Source organism: Epinephelus fuscoguttatus, linkage group LG5 (genome assembly GCF_011397635.1).
Source record: "Epinephelus fuscoguttatus linkage group LG5, E.fuscoguttatus.final_Chr_v1".
Taxonomy (NCBI): domain Eukaryota; kingdom Metazoa; phylum Chordata; class Actinopteri; order Perciformes; family Serranidae; genus Epinephelus; species Epinephelus fuscoguttatus.
The window spans coordinates 22,686,576-22,709,417 of NC_064756.1; the positions used below are offsets into that span (position 1 = coordinate 22,686,576).

Below are 22,842 nucleotides of genomic sequence, written 5' to 3' on the forward strand. Positions count from 1 at the left end.
GAAATTCCTAAAAATTGACATAAAGTCATACCACGTTCTCTTGGATTTGACTGTTGGACACAGATATGCTGATAGAAGCTTGTCCTGAAAATACAGCACCAGAAACAATGTAAAGATTACACAGTGTTGTGAGTTCTTAATTGTCTTTTATTTAAAAACCACTCTTCCAATTAGTCAGCTAGAGTTGGCAAGTTGTTTTTTCACACTTGATCCACTATTTCTCAAGCATCTCGTTGGTGACGTAGCAACACGCACACACTTTTTTGGCAAATTAAACTGACATGCCAATCCATATATTGAATGCAGCAATGTGCTCTTAACTTACTGTGAGTTGTGTTACCCTCAGCTGGGGGTGCGTCCTGAAAGATGACTGGCATGAGGGCCTGGCGAATGGCGCTCTCCCACGCTTTTGCCACCTCACGCCCAATACCGCTGTTGGGAGCTACTTGGCTGGGGGAGGGAGGAGTCTGAGGGTGAGTTTGGGGGTTGGTGGGGGACAGAGGGGGGAGGGTGTTGGGGTCCTCGCCTACGAAGTAGCACATATTCCCTGTGATGAGCTCGAAGCAGTGAGGATTTGTGCCTGGGGGGACCAGAGTGAAGTTGCCAGCTTGGCGCACCTCCAGGATCTCGGATAGAGGGATCTCCTGTGAGAGGGATGGACCGGTGAGGTTGCACACTTTAAACAAATGACTTGAGATCTATAGCTTTTCATGGAGTAATCTATATTTACCTTGTAGTATTTGTTGGAAGTGTTGTTCTGGAAAAGGATGATGCACTTACAGTCTAGACGCCAGTAGTGCCTCTTTCTCTGTTGGGGATTGGAGGAGGTGGGGGCAACCAAGGTAAGGCAGGATATTGGGGGGTTGGATGGAGAGAGGACATAGGGTGAGGGATGGGGCACGGACCGGGGCAAAGTTCAGGGATCAATTTGAATGCATTTCAAGTTTTGGCGTTGACGTCCAGAGGAAGAGAAGAGATGAGAAGAATGAGCAGGAGCACAAGCTGCAGGATGAGAAGGTAAAGAGAAAGAGACAGGAGACAAAAGTGACAGAAAGAAAAGGAGTGTGTTAGTGAGCCGGAGGGGGGAAAACAAGCAAGAACAAAACAGAAGAGACAGCGAGGTTTCTTTGAGGACAAATAAACAAAAAAATACGTTAGAAAAAGAAAAGGCAGGAAATGGGCTTTTAGCTTGAATTCACCACACATCGGCTGAGTGCTGTTATGTTTGCAGGGAGCCTCATCATCAGTCTTCAACTGTTTTTTCTTCCATAGCGCACACACACGCACACACACATGCTCACACAAATATAAAAGAAAAAAGAAATATAAAAGCAAAAGGAAGTAATAAAGTGCATAAAGCCAAATGATTAAGGTTAAAACAGTTGAGAGAGAAACTGGTAGACAGAGGAAATAGACTAGAAGGTCCTTTCTGTCTGAGTGAGTGGAGAGTAAAACAAAAAGACTTTCAGCAGTAAATCACAGAAAAGAAAGTAAAGAAAGTGCATTGAGAATAAATTGACTTAAATCCGTACGTCCAGCAGCAACAACAATGACTAAAATACTATTCAGGGGAACTGGTTTAGATACCCAGAAAGAGTGTGAAGTGGGAATTCTGAGTAATGTTTTTACCAGTGTGTCCTTATTGCTGTAGTGAACCATCCATCCTTCCTTAATAGCCGTACTGGATCGACGGGTTGTCTGTCTCACCGACTGCACCACCCTCATTAACGGGATGTAAACACTGGAGGAAGAGGGGCAGAGCTCAGTGAGTAAAACGTGTGTTTCAATTTCTGTGTGCACAGTTATTTTGGTATTCCTGTTCATTATAGCACCAGTGTGCAGGATTGTGGGGCAAATATTGGCAGAGATGAAACATAATATAAGTAATGGGTTTTCTTTAGTGTGAAATCACCTGTTACCTTAGAATGAGCCATTTATATCTACATACTGAGCAGGTCCTTGTCCATGGAGTGTGGTATGTTGCACTGCTGTGTTTCTACAGAAGCCCAGAACGGACAAACAAAACACTGGCTATAGATAGGCCCATTCATATTTTCACGTCGGCCACCGTAGTTAGCATCTCCTCAGTGATATGAACAGCATTGGAAAAAGACTGATTTTTAGCATGACACTGCTAAAAATTCAGTGCATTCAGTGTTTTCACCGGTTCAGATCACCAGGACTCAGGATTTATAAACACTGTGTACGCCCAAGATGAGGTCTGAAAGAGGTATACGCCACTTCCCATGCAAAAGTTGTGATCTATAAAAACATACTTGACAGGAGAAACTCTGACCAATGTTTCCCAACACTTTGGAGACGGGAAACTGGCGACGCAGATGGTGAGGTGGAAGCCTGATTGTAGAAATTGTTGAATATTTTTTGGCACATGCCAGTTTCGGCTGTTGTCCGTACGTACACATCCTACACATTGTTTTATAAATGAGACCCCAGATCTGTTTGTTCTGGAAAGGTAGAGACCTCTGCAGATTTGGCTCCCAGTAATAAAACCATCTGAACGTCTGGATCTTAAGTTATCAAAGAAAAAAAGTAAGCACACATTAGCAGGTGCTGGGCTAGCGGACCGTCTGCAAAGAGCTGAACAGCATCGGAGACATGCTGATTTGTATTGTGAAACTTTTTTTTCAGTTTATATACAGGGTCCATTTTTTGGGGGGAAAAGAAGAGACCACTGTGGATAATTTGGCTCCCAGTCAGAACCTCCTGAACACTGAACGCTGATTGAATTCTAACCAGGAGTTCATGCTTGGCACATGGGAGTGTGCCAGTTTCAGCTGGTTTTGCAATTTGCAGTCCTCACCACTAGATGCCACTAAATCCTATGCACTGCTCCTTTAAAGGACTTATTTCTCCAAATATTTTCCTCGTACCTCTGGTCTCCGCTGGTTCCATCTTGGTTGTTTTCAGGAGAAAAGGACCCAGGGATGCTGCAGGCCTCGTCCGAGTCGTCTATCGAAGACTTGTCTGAGGCATCGTACTCACTGCTGTAGTCCATGGGCACCTCAGGGTCAGCACTGGGACTCAACATGTCTGGGGCAAAAGAAGAGGGAGAGAAGGGGTTGAGTCCACCGTAAATTTAAAATGACTACGTGGTTAAAATGCTGTGGAAAAAGTACTACTGTTTGCTACTGCTATACAACTAACACCGCTATGAGAAGGCTTTACATGCACCAATACAGAGTAGCAGTTACACTTACCGCAGTTACTTCTGTTGTCTGAGAAGATAAAAACATTAGTGCCAGTGAGTTTCAGTCTTGTTAGACAATGCGTTATATCATGTTATCATGTTATTATAGTAACCTACTGTAGTTCTGACAATGGAAACATGCAGATGAGAAAATAATATATTTATCAAATCCATGCAGGGTTAACAGAGTCATTAAGAAATTAGATTCCTATATTCTCTCACCTCCAATGGTCTCCCCAAGGCAGTCATTAGGAACCTTATACGCACAGCGTTTATGGCAGTTAAACTTGCAGTCTGGAAGACATGAAACACATCATAATCACACGTATACTCGCGATTATATTTATCTGATATTCTGTGTCACCCTGGACATGCAGAAATTAGGCTCTCTGTCTTTGTCTGTACTCACCTTTGCACTGTAGGCCCTGCCTGAACAGTCCCCGAAGAAGCCTCTTGCAGTACTGGCACACCGTCGGTCGTGTGTAGGAGTGGACAGCGAACGTGTGGGGCACCTTCACCTTGCTCATCAGGATCTTGTCCAAATGAACTGGTCGGCCCGTGTAGAAGCGACGAGCATCACTAGGGGTTCGTGGCTAGCAGAATAGAAAGGAAACAAGATTATCAATTAAACTGTAAAGTGTTTTGGTAAAACAGTAAGAACACTATTATCTGATTTATCCAACTAAGAAAATAACTACAAAGCTAATTAATTACTAAAGACTGAATTTCTAAAAAGAAAATCTCTTGTGCTTAAAGGGACACTTCACCTCAGAATTAAAAACACATATTTGTCCTCTTACCTGTAGCATTATTTATCAGTTTAGATTGTTTTGGTGTGTCTGAGTGTTGGTGTGTTGGAGCAGTTTAATGTAGGGACTATTTTCTTTCTACTGAACAACATCCACTGCAAGCTCACCTAGCACCATGGAGCTAAATGACATTATGTCCATGAGTAGATGCACACTTCCTTCTGCATGGTGATACAGTTGACAGCTGTACTTTGATAGAAAGTTCCTACATGAAACTGCTCCCAACAAGGTCTGTGGATTATCTTGAGCAACTGAGTCATGGTCTCTGGAAACAGACACTGATGTTGAGTTTTTTAAGTTTGTTTTTGGCACTTTGAGCACCATAAGCTGAGTGCCATTAAGTTCCATTATATTGGAGAGAGGGTGGACATCTCTTGGCGGATATCTCCAATTCACACCAAAACAATCTAGACTGATAAAAAGCACTAGAGGTAAGAGGAAACATATGTTATTTTTTTGTGATCTGTGCCTTTCAACCCGCAAGATCTGATTATTTTGGCCACTTGGGGGCAGCAGAAACCAATTATGAACACAACATTGATGCATTATTACATATGGTGAACAGCTGCTTACATTCAGCTGTTAAGAAGTGACATTATTATTCGTTTGGAGCCCTGTTTTTGCCCACCTGATGACTGTAAGTCTGCTATTCACTCTCTTTTAGCTCTGTTTTTGGTTTCTACCAATTCCTGGGGGAAATATCTGTCTCTTTGCTGATAAATACTGCACCAGCTAGTCACTAATGGCGTCTGTCTGCTAGCAGGAAGTACACAGTGGACTGTTAGAGCTTGTTCATTAAAGACAGCCGCCTGCTATGGCTTGAGACAACACTATGAGAACATTGAGGGTGAAAGCAGTAAAATCTGGAGAGCAGACAACCACAAATTGTGGTTAAACTCACTATAGAGCTTCATAAATTAGAGAAGCGTTGCAGAGGACGACAATGACAGGATGACAATTCCCTGTAGGTTTATCAATAACAGCAACCCCTTTCTCATATTCATTTGATACATTGTGAGTATACAAATATTGATTATAGCCATGCTAAGCTCATGTTTCCACTCTGAATAAACTGTTTCCATTCTTTTTTGTAATTAGAGTAAGTGAATAAGGAGAAATCAACCAGCAGTTATTTCTGTTTGCCATGAGCTTATCAGTTTACTTTAAGCGTTAATCCAAATTTCAGCAGCTACATACCCCCCCCCAGAGGATTGCACTCATGCAGGCAGTTTGGTTTGATGAGATATCCATGACAACATTTCGTATGCCCTTGGTAGATAAAACTTCTAATTAAAATTGTTCTGGAAGGAAAGTCTGTGGATTATTCTGAGTGACTTTGCATCTGAAAAGTTTCACCACCATCACAAATGTGTCCATCACCTGTGGTTTTAGTCTCAACCTAAAATCCTTGTGAATAAGTGACTAAACGTAGTTAAGGTGGGTTCACCCTACACCAATTTAAAAAAAGCTGTTTGATGTGGTCAAACAAATGCTGTCCACTGGAAAGCCTCCCTAACTTCTGTAGTCTAAACCCAAGCAGAGCATTGTGTACATGAATCCACCAGTACCATTTGTGTGTGTGAGCGGATGAGGCTGACGTCCTCTGCACAGGTGGAGGCCGTCCCTGCACTGTACAGAGACTCAGTGGTGGAGAGACGCAGTGACTGGCTGCTGCTTAGGGAGGTGGTGGACAGACGGCGTTTTCTAGCTCCACTGCAGTTGTTTGGGATGCTGAATGCACAGCGCTTGTGGTAGTTTAGCCCACATCCTGCAGGGGGCGACATCAATCAAAGAACCAGTGAGCAGGAGAGATGGAGCATATTTGGTGAGTGTTACAGTTCTTTTCATTTCTCAGAGAAATGTCAGGACCACATCATCTTTTCTTATTTACACTTCATCTCCCTTTTTTTCCTCACCGTCACACTTGAGCCCTTGTCTGACTAGTCCGAACAGCATCTCTCCACAGTGATCACAGAAGGCCGGGGCCCGGTATGAGTGCACGTTCAGTGCGTGGGGCCGAATTTGGAAATCTTCAAAAGTGGCTGCCGCTAAAAGAGATAACAGATGTGGAGCGTGGTCACAGTGGGTGTCAAGATACAATCAAAGCATCAACTGGGCAGAATAAAGAATGATTAGATGGATGAGATGGGAACAGTATGGAAATATATATGGGTTTTCTTCCTGACAGCGGGACGGTACACTTTGAAACAACAAAAGAAGAGATTAGGCCAGTGAATGATAATGTCTGTAGTAAAATGAGCAGATAAGGACTGATTTCAAGGGTTGTGATGCAGAGTAACAACAGTAATGAAAGGGAGATAGCAGAGGAAAGAAAACGGAACATCATTTAGATTTTAATGTGGCTATCTTGTACCCTAATGACACAAGATAAAAGAAAATAGAGGTGCTTACTTACCAGAGAGCACCACCTCCACTAGATCTCCCTCCTGGATGTCACTGGCACTTTTAACCAGCTGCAGGATGTTGTTGGTGGTCGTGTCATGCTTGAACAGCAAAATCTTGTCATAAATGCCGTAGAAGCCACACTCTGGGAACTGGAACATACAAAGAAATAAGGGAAACATAGATTAGAAGAATCAAATGGTTAAGAAGGCTGAATTTTGAATAGCAATCCCAAAAAGAAATGTGTTGAAAGGCTGGTAGTTACATTTCACATAATCAAATAAAAGGCTTTATATGAACAACAAATGCTTTATGTGTGCATGTGTGTTGCCTGTTAGGTGAGTCAGTTATGTCAACAGTTCACTGAGCTTCTATTAGTGACAAAAAATGTCTCGTTTCAAATAAAATCAAAAGCAGATACACAATCCAAGCCACCATGTAACAACAGAAAACAAGCCATCAAATACTTTAAAGGCCGGGACATGAAAGCATTATTAAAAGAGGTTTAAATTGCATTTTCAGATTGGATAATATTTATATCAGGATGTTTATATATTTACATTCTTCCAAAAAAGAGCTAAATATTAACTAATATACAGATGGTCCATACTAAATATTCACAAAATAGCATGCAGCCGTCATACTGTTTTTTACATGTTTCATGAGACACCATAAACATGAATACATGTATAAACCTTAAAGGTATACTATGCTGGATTGTTGGTTATGTTTGTAAACATGCTAAACGTTGCTGTTATAGTTTAATGACAACTGGCGGTGTCAGGGGGAAACGCCAAACGGACAAAAGTTAAGGCGGCAAAAGTCTGAGTGGGGCAGGGGGGAGGGATGGTGGATTGGCCCGACAAACGCTGGCTTTCCCCCCAGAGAGCAGTATTTGCATCACGTAAAATTCTAAACCCTGTTCTTTTTCCATAAACCTAACCACGTACTTTTGTTGCCTAAACCCAACCATGTGTGTTTGTTGTTGAAGGAAAAAGAGATGTTAATTCACGGTGTTGTACCAATGTAAATTTCCACATAGAATGTGTTGGTCTGGCACCTGGTTGCTACTATATGAGTGAGTACACCATTATCTGTATTTGTATCTGTTCCACCAACTAAATTATCTGAATTCCTATCTCTATTCAGAATGGGTAGGTTTTAAACTGGAAATGGGTGGGACCTAACCAGACGTTGTTATTTTAAACCTGAAATTGATATGGGTTGATCAGTTGCTATATTTATTATTTATTAGAAAACAATTTCCAGAACCACCTCAGGCTTGAGCTTCAGATCATTTTTGACTTACTCACAAGAGTAAGAGACTTCACACATCTACTCAAATGAGGATTTTCCTTAATCACAAGTACGGATACTGACACATTCTTTAACTTGAATGATACGCGTACTTGTGAAAAAGACATTATCTGTACCATATACGCATTTCACCTGAGTGCTCAGCTCAACCCTAGTTGCCTCACTTGAGTATTGTGGGGGTACACACCCATAAATGTCCTGCTAGTAGGAAAATACAGGCAGAGGTCACAGTCCCGGTGGAAAAATACACCGCCACACACTTTCAGTGGGTCATAAGTGATGATCGAGAGGTATGAGTCAATACATTGTTTCTTGAGAAACAATGTATATACTGCACAGTATATCTTTGTGCTTTGAGGTAACATGGAGGAACATTCAATAATTTCAAAAACTTATTTGCAAACTGTTTTTGTTTCTTTTTAAAATTATTTTATGAAAGTATAGGATTACAAAAAGTTACAAAATATCACATCAAAACTGATCACTTTAAACTGACTTGCCTAATCAACTCAGCAACAGCCTTCTGTCGAATAATAAACTCAACAGTGCTTTTTCATAATAAGGCCGGGAGGAAGTATATAACAGGTCATTTTTTACAACTTCAATAAGAAATTCCATACTATACTCAACGCTACACCAAACATCCTAAACAGTCACTGCTCTGCCATTTTCATCTACAGTAATCATCTACTGTAACATTTAGAAACATCACATTTAGAGCTATAAACATGGTACATGTAGATACAACACAGGAATGTCTATATGCCCTCAAGGATATGACATGACTGTATGTCCTCAGCTAATTATATCATGCCATGCTGTGTAAAGCCCCTGGAATATATAGCAGCCAACACAAACATGAGCAAACAACCATATACCCCCCCGCACCTCTCTCTCTCTCTCTCTCTCTCTCTCTCTCTCTCTCTCACACACACACACACACACACACACACACACACACAAATGTAACCATTGATATACAAGAACCACTGACTGAATTACATAAATCAAGTAACTTGGGCAATGAGGAAAGCAAGACATGGAGAAACTCTATCCTATCTTCCTGTTATTCATATACAAGTACATACACACACACACACACACACACACACACACACACACACGGGCATTTCCATGAAGCTCTTCCAAAGAAGATATGAGAGATGAGTGTGTCAGTCAGAAGTCAGCAGAGCAAAGGAGGCTGTCATAGGGAAACCCTGCTCTCCTGAATAGTTAATACTGTCTGGTTCACTTCAGTGGCCACACCACACAGGACACCATGGCTATACACACACACAGACATGCGCGCGCACACACACACACACACACACACACACACACACACACACACACACACATAGGAAAACAAACAGAGAGAAAGAGAGGAAGATATTCACTGAGTTTTAAAACTTAGTAAGAATACTCCGGACACACTTGGTGAGACCAGAAGGAGAAAGAAGAAGACGGAAGAAAATATTCTCCCTGTCTCTGTTGTTGTTGTTTTTTCCCGTAGCGGAGTCAAGATTCACCATCTGGCCAGACTCTAACAACTTACAGGAAGGGGAACCGTGGTCTCCACCTTGGAACGACACAATGACACATATACACCTCCTCCTCACTTACCAACAGACACACCCTCCTTACAAACAGCAACATGCACCCTCTCTACCCCCCCATTTCCCTTCTTTTCTCCGAAATACACACACACACACACACACACACACACACACACACACCTCCCTCTTAGTTTCCCAACAGGCTCTCCACATCACCACATCTGAAATCCAGGCCTGGTTTGTACTACCGCCAAGCTACACAGTGAGTCCACCACGCCCCAGCAGTGGGCTACTGCTGCTGACCTCACAATCAACTACAAGACATGACAAGCATGCAGTGGCCTTTTTTCAAAACCTGCAGAGGATCCTTGACCTGATAAACAAACATTAAAACCACAGACCTAAGGTCAACCCCCCCCCCCCAAAAAAAAAGATAATTAGAAGGAGATGGAATACAAACCCTGAGAGGTGAAAGCAAATCCATGTATTGCATCCATTTAAATTCCATTCCATTTTATGCACATTTTATTCACAAACTTGGCAAAGGAAACCCCAGAGGCTTTCTCACACAGAGAGTACAGAAGAATATCTTTTTAAAAATAATTTCAAGTGTGACCTTATCTGTTGGTGATTTATCCCCAACATTTCATCATGTGGTTTTTGTTGCAGATTTTTTTATCATCTGTGGTTTGCAAGTGAGGAAAAATCATGATTGTAAGTGACTTTAAACACTTCAAATCATGCAACAACTGGGTTTTTAAATATTTCATTCATTGTCTGTAATTGCTTATCCTGTTAGGGGTCGCAGGGGGCTGGAGCCTATCCCCGCTGACACTGGGCAATGTCAGGTGGGGTACACCCTGGACAGGTTGCCAGACTATTTCAGGGCTTAAATATTACAGAGTCCAACAGTTTGGTCCAACATGTGTGTGGTCCACCAGTGTCGTAGTACTCAAGATCAGTGTCATCTCGTACTCGACTGTATTTTTACTCAGTCTTGTCTCAGTCTTGGACGAAGAGGACTCTGGATTTTATTTCAGAACCACAACTGTGGGATTATCGCCAAATTGCCTGTTCAAGAAAGGAGTGTTGAGTAAAGATGGTTACCTTTATTTCAGCTCCTTAGTTTTTGTCTGTAACTGCTGGCTTGTACAAAACAAAGGGAAATTCCCACACATAAAATTCACTATTGCAGCCTTAACTTTATTAAGACAAATCTTATGGTACCCTTGTACATAAACACTTATAATCAGTTTAGCAATAAAAGAGGTGAATATAAAGGAATTTTCATTAGTTTTCTGTGGTTGTTTTCATGGGAATTTCAGGAGCGCCTGCTGCATGGTTTGCATGTTCTACATTTATTTTAAGTGTGTCACTGGTCTTGGTCTTGACTTGGTCTTGATATGCTCTGGTCTTGTTCATGACTTGGTCTCAATTTCAGGTGGTCTGGGCTACAATACTGGTCCAGCCCACAACCGTAGACACACACACTCGACCTAGTTTACACTTGGTTTAGGGCTAAACAGTCTCTCCACTGGAGACCTCACTGTCTCTGAACATATGTGCATCTTGTTTGATACAGTGTTCAAGGCTACAACATCACTGTGAGTACAATAGCCATCACAGAGAAAGACTATAAGGTTCTCTGGGTGATGAGGTGATCAGAACATCAGGGAGCAGAGCTCACAGTGGCTCTGGAGTGTAGACTTTGACCATGGCTTGGTGGAAAAGATTTTATTTCAGTCAGTAAACTTCATCCGTTTATTTGGGGCAGGGTCTCGGGGGCAGCAGTCCAAGCGAACCCCCCCGGACATCCTTCTCCCCAGCAACACTTTCCAGCTCCTCCTGGGGGACGCCAAGGTGTTCCCAGGTCAGATGAGATATCTAACTGCTCCAGCATGTTCTGGGTCTGCCCGGGGCGTCCTACCAGTGGGACATGCCCGGAACACCTCCAACAGGAGGCGCCAGGAGGCATCCTGATCAGATGCCCGAACCACCTCAACAACCACTTTCAACACAAAGGAGCAGCGGCTCTACTCCGAGCTCCCTCCAGAAGTCTGAGCTCCTTACCTCTAAAGCTGAGCCCAGCCACCCTACAAAGGAAACTCATTTTAGCTGCTAAATTGTATGTGAATTAATATGTTAAACATTAATGCTTGGCTTGGTTTCTCACAAGGAAGCACCAAGTTCAGCAAAGCAGGGAGTGCAGAGTGGTGATAACAACTTCCCCTTCTTGTGGGAATGTTGTCTCAGGGCCTACAGATGGATGCTGGGGTGGAGGTGGGACTTTTGAAGCACTATATGAACAGCAGCAGCAGTGGTGCCAACAGTATTAGCGAGCAACGTCCCAGCTAGCAGGTGAACAGTAAAAGAGTGAGCAGAGCACTGATGGCTTTAAGTGCACTGCCTTGATAATAAGGAAGTGTTAGATGTGTTTCAGTGACATGTGAGTGCAGCAGGGATTCGAGTTGGGCTGCCTGAACTTTGTTTCATTAGCAGTGATCACAGAATTCTAAAAATTCAGCAGCATTGTGTCTTTCATAAGTCCGTAACCCTACAGTCTGAATAAGCCACAAACTCAATGTCAATAAGGACTATTTCTTTGGTAGTAGTTTAGCAGTTTTTAAATGCTGTGAGCAACCCAAATCCCAATTTGTGATGACCAGATAAAAACAGAACTATCTACATGTCTAGATACCACTAGCAGTACAAGAGAAAAATATGCTCTTTGTTGGTGAACAGGGCCTTTAACCCAAACAGACGTCTACATTAATGGTTCTGTCTACATGTCAATTAGACGATACAGATGCTAATAAGAAGAGGCTCCAAACTTTACCAAGACCAGACTTAAAAAACCCACAAGCTCTCTGACAGGAGTGAATCATGTAATAACTACATGCATCAGTACCTGGGGTTGCCACAAATAAGACCAACTGCTGCCACTTGTAATTACAAAACACCCACAGAGCCCAGATCAGAGGAGACTCCCAGCTCAGCCCAAATCCACAGACAACCCTCGGCCTAAGTCATTTGTAAGTCCCACAGCGCCGTTTGATGCCAGCCACTCTGCCATTAACCCCACACTGTTACTGTTACTGCTCGCTTCTTTCCTGAGCAACTCAAGAAACAAGGCAAGTCATATTATCCTACGCCTTCTGTCCAAAACATACACAATGTGCCGACCGCAACTGCAGTTGCCACGTCTGTGCAGACCACAAGTCTTTACAGCTCGACTGAGAGGCACAATATCCCAGCTCCCCCAAACCACAGTTACCTCAGAGAAAATGACCATTTTCTGCTTTTCTTCTCTCCGTGTCCCAGTTCTCAAAGAAAATACAGGGTGGGAAGAGCACGAAAGCCACACAATACTTCTGTCTGTATGTCAATATGGTAAAAAAAACTATTTGTCTTGTAATTACATAACCAGCTCTATATGTTTGTGTGTACACAGTATATCTTGCTGTGAGGGTAGAGGTTAGGAGTATCGTGTGTGTGCATGTGTGTCAAGTCTGCAGACAAAGAGCTGGCTGTATTATCATACATACTGTAGTATAGTGTAGTGTGGCTTGCCTGAAGTCAGGGCTGTGTCTCTAGCTGGTTTCTTTGGGTTACCAGGGATCAGGTTGCCCTGCGCTGCCTGCGCTATTCCTGCAGCTCTTCGGGCCAATGAAGCCATTATGAGTGAAATGAATTATGGACTAGGCTTTCTTTACCCCAACCCCTCCCTCCTTTTCTCCTATCACTCTTAATTTCCTCCTCAATGCCCTGTTTATCAACCTCTCCTTAGTTTTCTCTTCTGGGCTGTCCAGTGGTCCTTATCAGATATCAGTCTCTTCTTTTTTTTTTTACCACAATGTTTTATGAGCTTCTCTGTAAAGGAACAACATATGAGACAGAAACAAGGATGCAGAAGGAAAAGCATTATGTCATCTTTTCTGATCTTCACTAACTTTGCCCTCAATGTGGTCCACTCCCTCTCTCACAAGCTGACATAATGTTAAGGTCGGCCAGCGGCGCATGTCCTCGCCAATGACTTAACTAACCTTTCTTCAAAGGTTCGATGCTGCATTCTGCTCAGGGCATGATGAAATGATTTTCCACGGAGGTACACTGAGCAAAGAAATCTAGAAATCAACGCAGCACAAAGAGGCTAAAAACACTTTTAAAATTCTCTATTTCTTCTTCTTACTGAACTATCTAAGTCCCAAGTCTACTTTCATGTCCTTTATGTGTCTTTTAAAGGTCCAGTGTGTGGGCTTCAGGGGCACCTATTGCCAGAAAAGGAATACCATGTAACGAGTATGTTTTCATTAGTTTATAATCACCTAAAAATCTGAATTGTCGTGTTTTTGTTACCTTAGGAGGAGCTGTTTATGGCTACATAGGGAGCCGGTCCTCATTCATGGAGTCCCCCTTATTGCTCTGCCATGTATCTACAGTAGCCCAGAATGGACAAACCAAACACTGACTCAAGATAGGGCCATTCATGTATTCGTGTCGGCCACCATAGTTAGCAGCTCCTCCACAATGAGCTGGAACAGCATCCAAAAACACTTAGCGTGAAACTGAAACTTTTAGCGTGAAACTGCTTTATTCAGTGTTTTTACTGGGTTTAATCACCTGGTCCATTTGTTTTGGAGAGGAAGAGGCCTCTGCATATAGTTCATCTTCCGGAAGAAAGTTCCTAAACAATTAACACTGAAGGAATCCTAACCGGGAGTTCACACTTGGCACACAAGAGAAGTTTCAGTTGGTTGCAATCTGCAATCGTCACTGCTATATGCCAATAAATCCTACACACTGCTATACCTTTTAAATATGGATGTAGTTAGAGCTGTGATGATTAGCTGATTAGTTCCATATTTTACATGGTTACACAAGTTATATATTTTAATATTTTCGTTTAACCGTTTCAGTCAGTTAATGGTTCCAGCTTCTCAGATGTGAGGATTTGCTGTTTGTATTTTGTCACATATGACAGTAAATTAAACACCTTTGGGCACTGGGACACTGGCTTGACAAAGTGGACGTAGACTTATTCCCTATGTAGATAGAAACGGCTCATTCTAATGCAATGAAAACACAATGCTTATCTTTAGGCGGTTATACACTAAAGATATATTTCATTCCATTTCTGCCAATATATCTCCCTTAATCCTAATCCTTATCCATTCAGTTCATGTGCAATATAGTAGGTGGTACATTGGGACTGATGGGGTTAACAGGAACTAGTCCAAGCTGTTCATATTGGAGCACGAACGCTATAAACTAACTACAGAAATACACAGCTGATGCTGGATCTCTCGTCATCATCGCCCTAAGCAATGACAACTGTCACTTGTTCACGTCGATAAGGTCAAACATTACTCAGTCATTATTAAAAACACACAGTCACACAAAAGGATCAGAGAAAACAAGTGATGTCCCTCTGTGTACGCTACAAACACAAAAACACCTTTCTCATCATATCAGCGTGATGTCATGGAACAAGGCTTTTGTAAGTGAAATTTGAGCTCAAAAACATTGTATTCAAACACGCACATGACACACACACACACACATGATGCCACAGTGCTGGCTGCCACTTCCTCTCCTGTGAGCTCTTTTTCTGTTGGTTTATTCTCTCTTTGACCACCTCTGGTCATATGATGCAGGTCACAAGTACAGAGGTAGCTATTGAGATCTTTTGCCTGAAGTGCAGACAAACTGGAACCTGTAGAGTATGAAATGATGACCTAATTTCTCCTTCCTCTTCCAGTTAACTATGCTGTATGTTTGTGCTGCTATATGCACGGTGTACAGGAATATTAATAACCTCTCTGAGAAATTAATAAATGATTGATGGTTTTATAACAAGACACAACATTAGAGATTTAACTAAAAGGACATGAGAAAAGGAGCAGCAACAGTTTTTCTCAACAGTTCAGCAACAGTTTAGCGTCACCTCCAACAAGCTGATGCTTACTACACAAGCACCAGCATCGATGTCCAGCTGAGGCCATTTCAGTTCGACCTTGAGGGCTTGTCAAACGGCTGAAGTGTAGAGCTTCTAAATATAGACCCTCTTTATATAAAGACGCTGCATGTGTGAAGAACACAAAGACTTTTATGTCCTGCTGAGAAAGCCGCTCGCTTCTGCTTTTCATCCTCCCCATCACTTCCCCTCCAGCAGCTCAGCAAGAGCCACCTTCGACCACCAAGCCGCACAAAACACGCAAGCACTCGCACATGATCAGATTGATGCAAAAGCTTCGGTGCCATCTAGTCAAGCTCCTTCTTTTAGACATGCAACAAATTTAGATAGTCACTTGTTGAATGACTGACTGATGGAATGATTCTTATGCAACCCTAAAGGGTGTTTTTGGTCCTTAGTTTTACTTCATGAAAGGATGCAAATGGCTCGAATGAAAGCAACTTTTACTGTAACACTGGGAATTTACATAAAGTGCATGACACTTGGGGCGTAACTTATCGTCTATTAAGTGCTCTGTCAGCTATTAGGAGTTGTTGTTGGTTTCTTTGATATGTTTTTCCCCACATAAAGGGAAACTTCACAAGGTCAAAGAAAGTCCTTTTCTGGTTGCCTCGGGCCACGAGGCTTCTACTCCACTGCTATACTTTTATACATCGGTACAATTCACAGTATAAGAACATTTATACTTATTTACTAAGTGCCAGTAGCATGATTACCAGTCATTTTTTGGTATTATATTGACTAGCACAAGTAATACTACAAGTATTGTTAGTATCCGTTACCTCCACAACACAGGAAACTGCAGCCTTGAGAATGTGGTTTATAGCACTTCAAAGGTGTAAAGTAATATACCTATAAGCATACAATGTCAGTCTGAGGAGGAAGAGTAAGCATGATAAATATAAGGTAGTTACCACAGTCACACACAAACACACACTTACACACCTACATTACCAACAGTGGACTGTCACTGTAGCCCCACCAAGTGTGGACCTCTCTTTCTGGTCATTTTGAAAAAACAAAAATGGAAGATTTACTTTTGAGGTCATTTCCCATTATTCTATTGCAAAGGTGCTTTTTATACATTTTTAAAGAAATTGCCGAGAGGCGACTTGCATTCCTGAGCAACATCTATCAAAGAGGGGACCTCCATTTACTTCAGTGGAACTGTCTATACCCATTCTTTCACCTAATGAGTGTTTGTTTCCCACAACGACTTTCTTCACTTCTGTCAAAATGGATAATTTAACTTTAACGTTATTAATACAATATAAACAAAATAAAATATTCTGAAAATAATCATTGCCACTTTAATTGAGAATGTTTTCACACACAGAGGGACGACCGTGGCTCAGAGGTAGAGTGGGTCGTCCACAAATCGGAAGATCTGCAAGTCGATCACTGGAAGTATCGTTGAGCAAGATACTGAACCCCAAATTGCTCCGAATGGCTGTTCCATCGGTTTGTAAGAGTGTTAAAGCTGTGTAGCAGGTGGCACCTTGTATGGTAGCCTTGGCCACCAGTGTGTGAATGTGACTCGTAGTGTAAAAAGCACTAGTGGTAAGACTAGAAAGGTGCTATACAAGTGCAGTCCATTTACACGCGCTCTGTATCAAACACGAAAATATAAAAAAGTAAAACAAAAAAACCCCAGCAATATCAGCTATTATGTTAATTCAGTTTATTTTTCTGATCAGTGAATATATAAGGAACTTAAGGTTTCACATCTTGCTACAATAACATGGTAGAGTAAAATGGCACTGAAAGTACAGTGAACAGCCACCTTCAGGGAACATTAACTAAACTGTCAATTTTATGTCCCTGCAACAAGTTGAAGTAAAGACTGAAATGGAATAAAAATATTGTGCACTTAAAGTGTTCTTCGCAGTGGTTGCTTTCATTTTTAATAGTGCAGTAAAGAACAACTGGGGGACTGAGATGACACAGTGACAGAAGCTGGATTTGTGTTTACACAGCGCACTACAGTACAGAGACTCTGCAGCTCTGCAGAATCACTGAGGTCAAACGGCAGTGATGACAACACATGATGAACAACTGAGAATCTGCATGGCCAAGATACAACACATGCTGTGTGTGACACTGCAGGCTCAGCTCTGTAAACAGTGTGACCTCTATAGCCTTACATGGTCCTACACGCTGATGTGTTTCTGCAACAGAAGCTGGTTATCACAACAGGAACCTGATCCAGCCATTTTATAGTCAAGAGGAAACACGCTGCATCCCTTCAAACAACAGACATTGTTTAAACATCCACGTCTTACTGTGTAACAAATCATACAACCTCCTGCACACGTGTATGCATACACACTCGTATTCTCTGTGATCATGCTGGAGGATTGTAATGCACCTGCACTTTACTCTGTGTGTGTGTGTGTGTGTGTGTGTGTGTGTGTGTATTTCTGCATCTATTTTCATCCTTCTCCTGAAGACAAAGCCCCTGATTGTTGGACCATAACTCCCTCTATCCTTGTTAACATGTCAGGCACGGGACTCAGAAAGAACCACCCCACCTCTCTGCAAGTGATGAGGTGTTTAATGAGGGGTTGCCGTGGCAATGGGCATGTAAAGACGTCAACGATCTGCCCTCATTAGCTCCTGACAACAACTTGGCGTAACGCAGGAATTTTTCCTTTTGTGCTGACAGTGTTAGCGATAGAACAAACGTGTCACAGATCCGGACGTTCTATTTTTAACCCCAATGAGGTCACATGCTGACGAAGATATGGAGCAGACGACAAAAATGAAAGCCATCCCTGCCCTCCCTGTCCTTTCAGTCACCTGTAGTCTGTGCTCACGCTGGCTTTAAGGAAACAATAAAAGAACATGACCTGTTGGCCTTACAATTTTTTAAAATATATTTTTATTCATAAAACACTCTTTAGATCACCACACATGAAATCACAGCAGTGAGTGACAGCTCTGTGCCAGGAGCACAGGCGGTTGGGTGATATCCATGACGTCAGCTAAGTGCTGGGCTTGGCAGACACAAAGAAGGAAAACGCAATGACGATGAATCAACACAGAAAAGTGTGTACACAAGGAAGGACAGCTGAAAAGCTACGAGACGTAGTGCAATTACCCATGCCCTCATGATGTCACAAACCATAACTTGTTCACTCACTTGAGTGTGGATTAAGGATGGATCTGAGCCTTCCTATTTCCTTTGTCTGTTCATCACTGTCAATACTCCTCACGTAGATGTATACACACTTACACATAAATAACTGCATGTGACAGAAAGTACCTGTGTGACTACAAACACATGGCAAGGAAGCAGCAACCTTCAGGGCTGAAAAATGAAGCCAACGCGGACGTGTCAAAAATTGCAGTTCTTTGAATGGCCACTTGAGGCAGGCACCAAAAGGGAGTCAATCCCCATAGACTTCCATGTTAAAGGCAGCAGAAATAAACATGTTTACAGCCTGTTACAAGTCTCTACAGCTAATTTCCTTCTTCATCACAGCCGTACAGGGGGTGATTCTTTTTAATATTCTCCCATTTACATTTTATTAAGGCTTAAAGTTATACATAATTAAGGTTTCTAGTGACAGATTGGCTGCCAACATTGTCCTTGGCTTCTCTGTGCGATCCAACCCTTGCTCCTCCACAGTGCCAGCCTCTTGCCCAAATATGATCACTTCTTGCTCCAAAATACCAACATGCCAACAGCCATAATGCTGAACTCAAGTCTTCAAAACAGCAGTCCACAAACCAATGGATTTCAACACAATAGCTACATCCACTGTTTTTACAGTTAATGGTGGCAAGAAGTTCAAAGTGACTTGAGGGCTTGTGCAGCAGCAGGATGTAGTTTATCACAGGCGATAATGAGAATCCATTCGGTACAATCATGATCTTTGCAATGAGACATTAAAAGCCACAAGCTTCTTTCTTCCTGGATCTAATGTGTTTCCTGTTGAAACCTGATACTAGGGAAGGACAAGAAACCTGGAATGGATGTTTTAAAAGTGTAAACCAATGGGACATCCACTGGGGGTGCAAAGGCAGTTTTATTTATTAGAAGAGGCTAAAATTTGGGGTCTCAAAAAGAAAATGCAGGTGTGTGTCTTTTTTTGCCCAGTCTACATGGTCAAAGTCTAATGGCTTTCCTCGTGTAAGCATGGCAGAGAGACAAAGTAAAGGTGAAGGTATTAAGTTTAATTTTCTTAATAATTAGCATGACTAATTCTGCACAGTACTGTACACTGTGGTTTTCCCCTGACTCATGTTTTCTTTGTATGTGTGTGTGTGTGTGTGTGTGTGTGTGTGTGTGTGTTTGCGTGTGCAGAAACATAATCAGGTTTACATTCCTGACCTGCTAGTTTCTACATACCAGAGATAACTGTGTAAACCTGCGAGACTGGAGGGGGGAGTGGAAAACACATACACACAAACACACAAAATGCAAAAAAACAAAACAAAAAAAAAAACTTCACGAGACCCAGAGACACACAAACAGTCAGGGTGCAATACACAAAACAACACAAAAATGCAACAGTGATGACATTAACATGCACACATAAATGGATTCCTACACAAAACTCACAAACATGCATGCCTAATAATTTCACAGTGGAAAAAACCCTTAAGCACATGACACACACACACATGCACGCACTGCAATAAAACAAATTTTATATGTTTCCTGCAAAAATATTTTAAAAACAGCGTGCATGAAAAGAACAGGTCAAGACAGAGAGAGACTAACCATAGAGTTAATAGAAATAGACAAAGTTCATTGAAAAGACAGACATAAAGAGCCTTTTACAGTGTGTGTGTGTGTGTGTGTGTGTGTGTGTGTGTGTGCAGCGGGTAAGTGGAAGAGGCTTAGACTCTAGCAGGAGCGCAAGGACAAAGCGTCTCATTCTGCTTCAAGCATCAAGGAGGACGGGGAGGTAACATGAGAGCCGTGACCAGGCATGAGAGAGGGGTCTGGGGATAAAGGAGACACGCACTGCTATTCTGAAGCAGCCTTTGTTGGTAGCAGCTCCTGTCTCCATCAGACCCCACCCATCCTCCTCCACCTCTCTGTCTTTCCTTGGCTTGCTCCTGAGCAGGTAAGCTGATAGGAACCTTGGATTCAGTCCACTCTGTGCAGTGAACAAGTCACTGATTCATGACAAGAGGGAGAGACAGAAAACAGGCCTTCATGACAGACGAGACGGCGAGTTTGAGTGACGAGTAAAGAGGAAAATAGGGATGGATGGAAACAAAATGAGCAACAAAGAAGAGTGCTGATGCTGAAACTACTTTATCCAACTTCTTTGTGATTCAACAGCAAGCTTGTCTCTTAAGAACTTTACAGAAACTTTACATTATATTCAGTTTATGTCATTAGGTTGAAAAACCCATTTGGATAAAACAACTGTTTCCAAAACATCACTTTTTATGCTGAAATTATGGTCAGATCAAGCCTTATTTTTAAGGCACCATTTTATAATTATTGGTTGGTTTGAATGGCAATTTCCATTGTTCCAGAAATCAGTTAAACAACATTATAAATGTTTTTAAAGTAAGGCAAATTATTCTGTTAATCTAAATAGAACCAAACCTGATTCTAGAAGAAATACTGGGTGTGTTTTAAGGCCCAGACTCACCACACTGTTGTCAAAGAACTACTGTATTGGCAAGAAGATCAACTGTTGAGTCGCCTCACGTTGCCTGTGTCTCAGCCAAGAAGTTGCACTTGAACACACTGCAAAGACTACAGTCAACAACCTACTAGCACTACAGTCAACAACCTACTAGGTCTGCACCTGTGTCTGCACGACTTCTCTTTTAGCATAACACTTCATAGCCGCTTCCACTTCCAGACCAAGGCCGAACAGGGCTGATCGGTATAGTGGGCGACTCATGTAGCTAGTGCGCGGGTCACATAGCTGCTCTAGTCACACAGCTATACCTACCTGGTGACAGGAAATGAGGAGAGACGGGGGATGACATGCAACAAAGAGCCCAGGTCAGACTAGAACTAGTAACATTGCAATTACATTTACAACACCCTAGGCCCCTTGGAGCACCCTGATTCTAGAAAATACTTGATGATTTGCATTGAAAACAAGGCAAAGTACTGTGAATGCATGCCACTTGTATTGTGTCTTGTTGTGCCACAGATCAAGCCAGCAAAATAATCGGTTCACCACAAACCCCACTGTCCCATCTGTATGAGCGCTCTGTTATCAAGAAGGCCACCCTGATTACAGAGGAACCCTCTCATCCCCTCCATCATTCATTCAGTCTCCTCCCATCAGGCAGGAAAAACAATCTATAAAAAATCATTCATTCCAAATGCAATAACAGCCCTCAACAGTAGAGGAATTTCAGTGCCCCAGTAATGGTTTGCTAATGCCGCTGGTCCTTTTCTTTAATGTATCGATGTGTGTTGTTGATTTTCCATCCTGTGTATTTTTTTAGATTCTTAGGTCCTTTTATGTCTGTAATGTCTTGCACGTGCAAATGTTATGTTGAGCCCTGTCAAAGAGGAATTTCTGGTACCATTTGGTTCAGACAATAAAGTTTCTATTCTATTCTTCACTAGCCCTTTTTAAAAAGGAATTGTGCAAATTTGCAGGAAAGCCCAATCAGTCTTTTTTCAGCACTGGCATTATAAAAACAAAATCAGGGAGTGCAGCAAAATCTGCCTGCCTACTTTTGTTTATACAGAATGCCCCTTTTTCGGGGCAATGGGGGGCGTGAGCAAGTAACAAAACGTGTAGCTCAGCGTGTGACGTAAACAGTGACGTGGGAGGGAAGCCGCGGCTGGTCAGTCCTTCGGCGAATCTCTCGTAAGTCGGCCCGTCGTTCACCGTCCCCGTCATCTGACGGTTAATGGCCTCTTCGTTTGCAAGGACAAACTTGCTACTAGCTGCTCGCTAATTCCTGCTATCAGCTGTTTGCTGTTTATCCACTGCCAGTGGGTCACATGTGCTGCGTCATCAACAGCTCCTCCCACAAGTCTTCAACAGCCCCTCCCATCGCGGAAGGCCGCCTTGGTCTGTTTAAAATAAAAGGGTTCCGCCAATATGACTACCCTACGAGGCGGAAAATTGGGCACCTTGGATCAACTCGCCAGTCCGGCTCTGTGTGTCTAAACGCTCGCAGCTTGCCGGCAAAACGGCCCAACATTCACAGAAAATCTGGCAGTGTAAAAGGGGCTACTGTTTCTCCAACAGTATGGAATCAGATTGGTTTTCACAGTTTTTTGACTTTTCGAAAAACATTTGTACATTTGGACTAAAACCTTTCTAACATCCCTTTAGATTATATGCATTCATCTTTTTTTCCCCAAACAATAGCATACAATGTCCAATCAAACTGTGTTTCCACTACCTCTAATATAATATGTTCTATGATAACATTACTGCCTTCCAATGTGCAACATAATGGCACGTACTTAGTATTAGTTACGTGTTTAATTTGTAATATAGGTCTACTGTGTGGTGTATTTGCTGGTGGAGTGCTACAGCACCACATAGTGAACCTACAACACAGGATATAATAGAAGAAGTGAAAGCAGATCATCGCTCATTATCATAATGTATTCCAAAAAATATT

The 22,842-nt window shown here is 42.2% G+C and overlaps 1 protein-coding gene across 2 annotated transcripts in view; it reads right to left on the bottom strand.

Annotated features, from left to right (window-relative positions):
• The window catches only part of prkd2 (protein kinase D2), a 43,874-nt gene that overhangs the window by 7,244 nt on the left and 13,788 nt on the right, over window positions 1-22,842 (bottom strand). The window contains exons 2-12 of one of the 2 annotated variants that reach the window (XM_049576557.1): window positions 6,434-6,572; window positions 5,934-6,065; window positions 5,586-5,785; window positions 3,618-3,801; window positions 3,431-3,502; window positions 3,219-3,236; window positions 2,892-3,051; window positions 1,630-1,741; window positions 731-808; window positions 326-644; window positions 32-84 (exon numbers count right to left, since the gene is read on the bottom strand). In XM_049576557.1, coding sequence (XP_049432514.1) covers window positions 32-84; window positions 326-644; window positions 731-808; window positions 1,630-1,741; window positions 2,892-3,051; window positions 3,219-3,236; window positions 3,431-3,502; window positions 3,618-3,801; window positions 5,586-5,785; window positions 5,934-6,065; window positions 6,434-6,572 — 1,467 coding nt within the window. The remainder of the gene's footprint in view (window positions 1-31; window positions 85-325; window positions 645-730; window positions 809-1,629; window positions 1,742-2,891; window positions 3,052-3,218; window positions 3,237-3,430; window positions 3,503-3,617; window positions 3,802-5,585; window positions 5,786-5,933; window positions 6,066-6,433; window positions 6,573-22,842) is intronic. The other variant, XM_049576558.1, reaches the window with a different exon arrangement.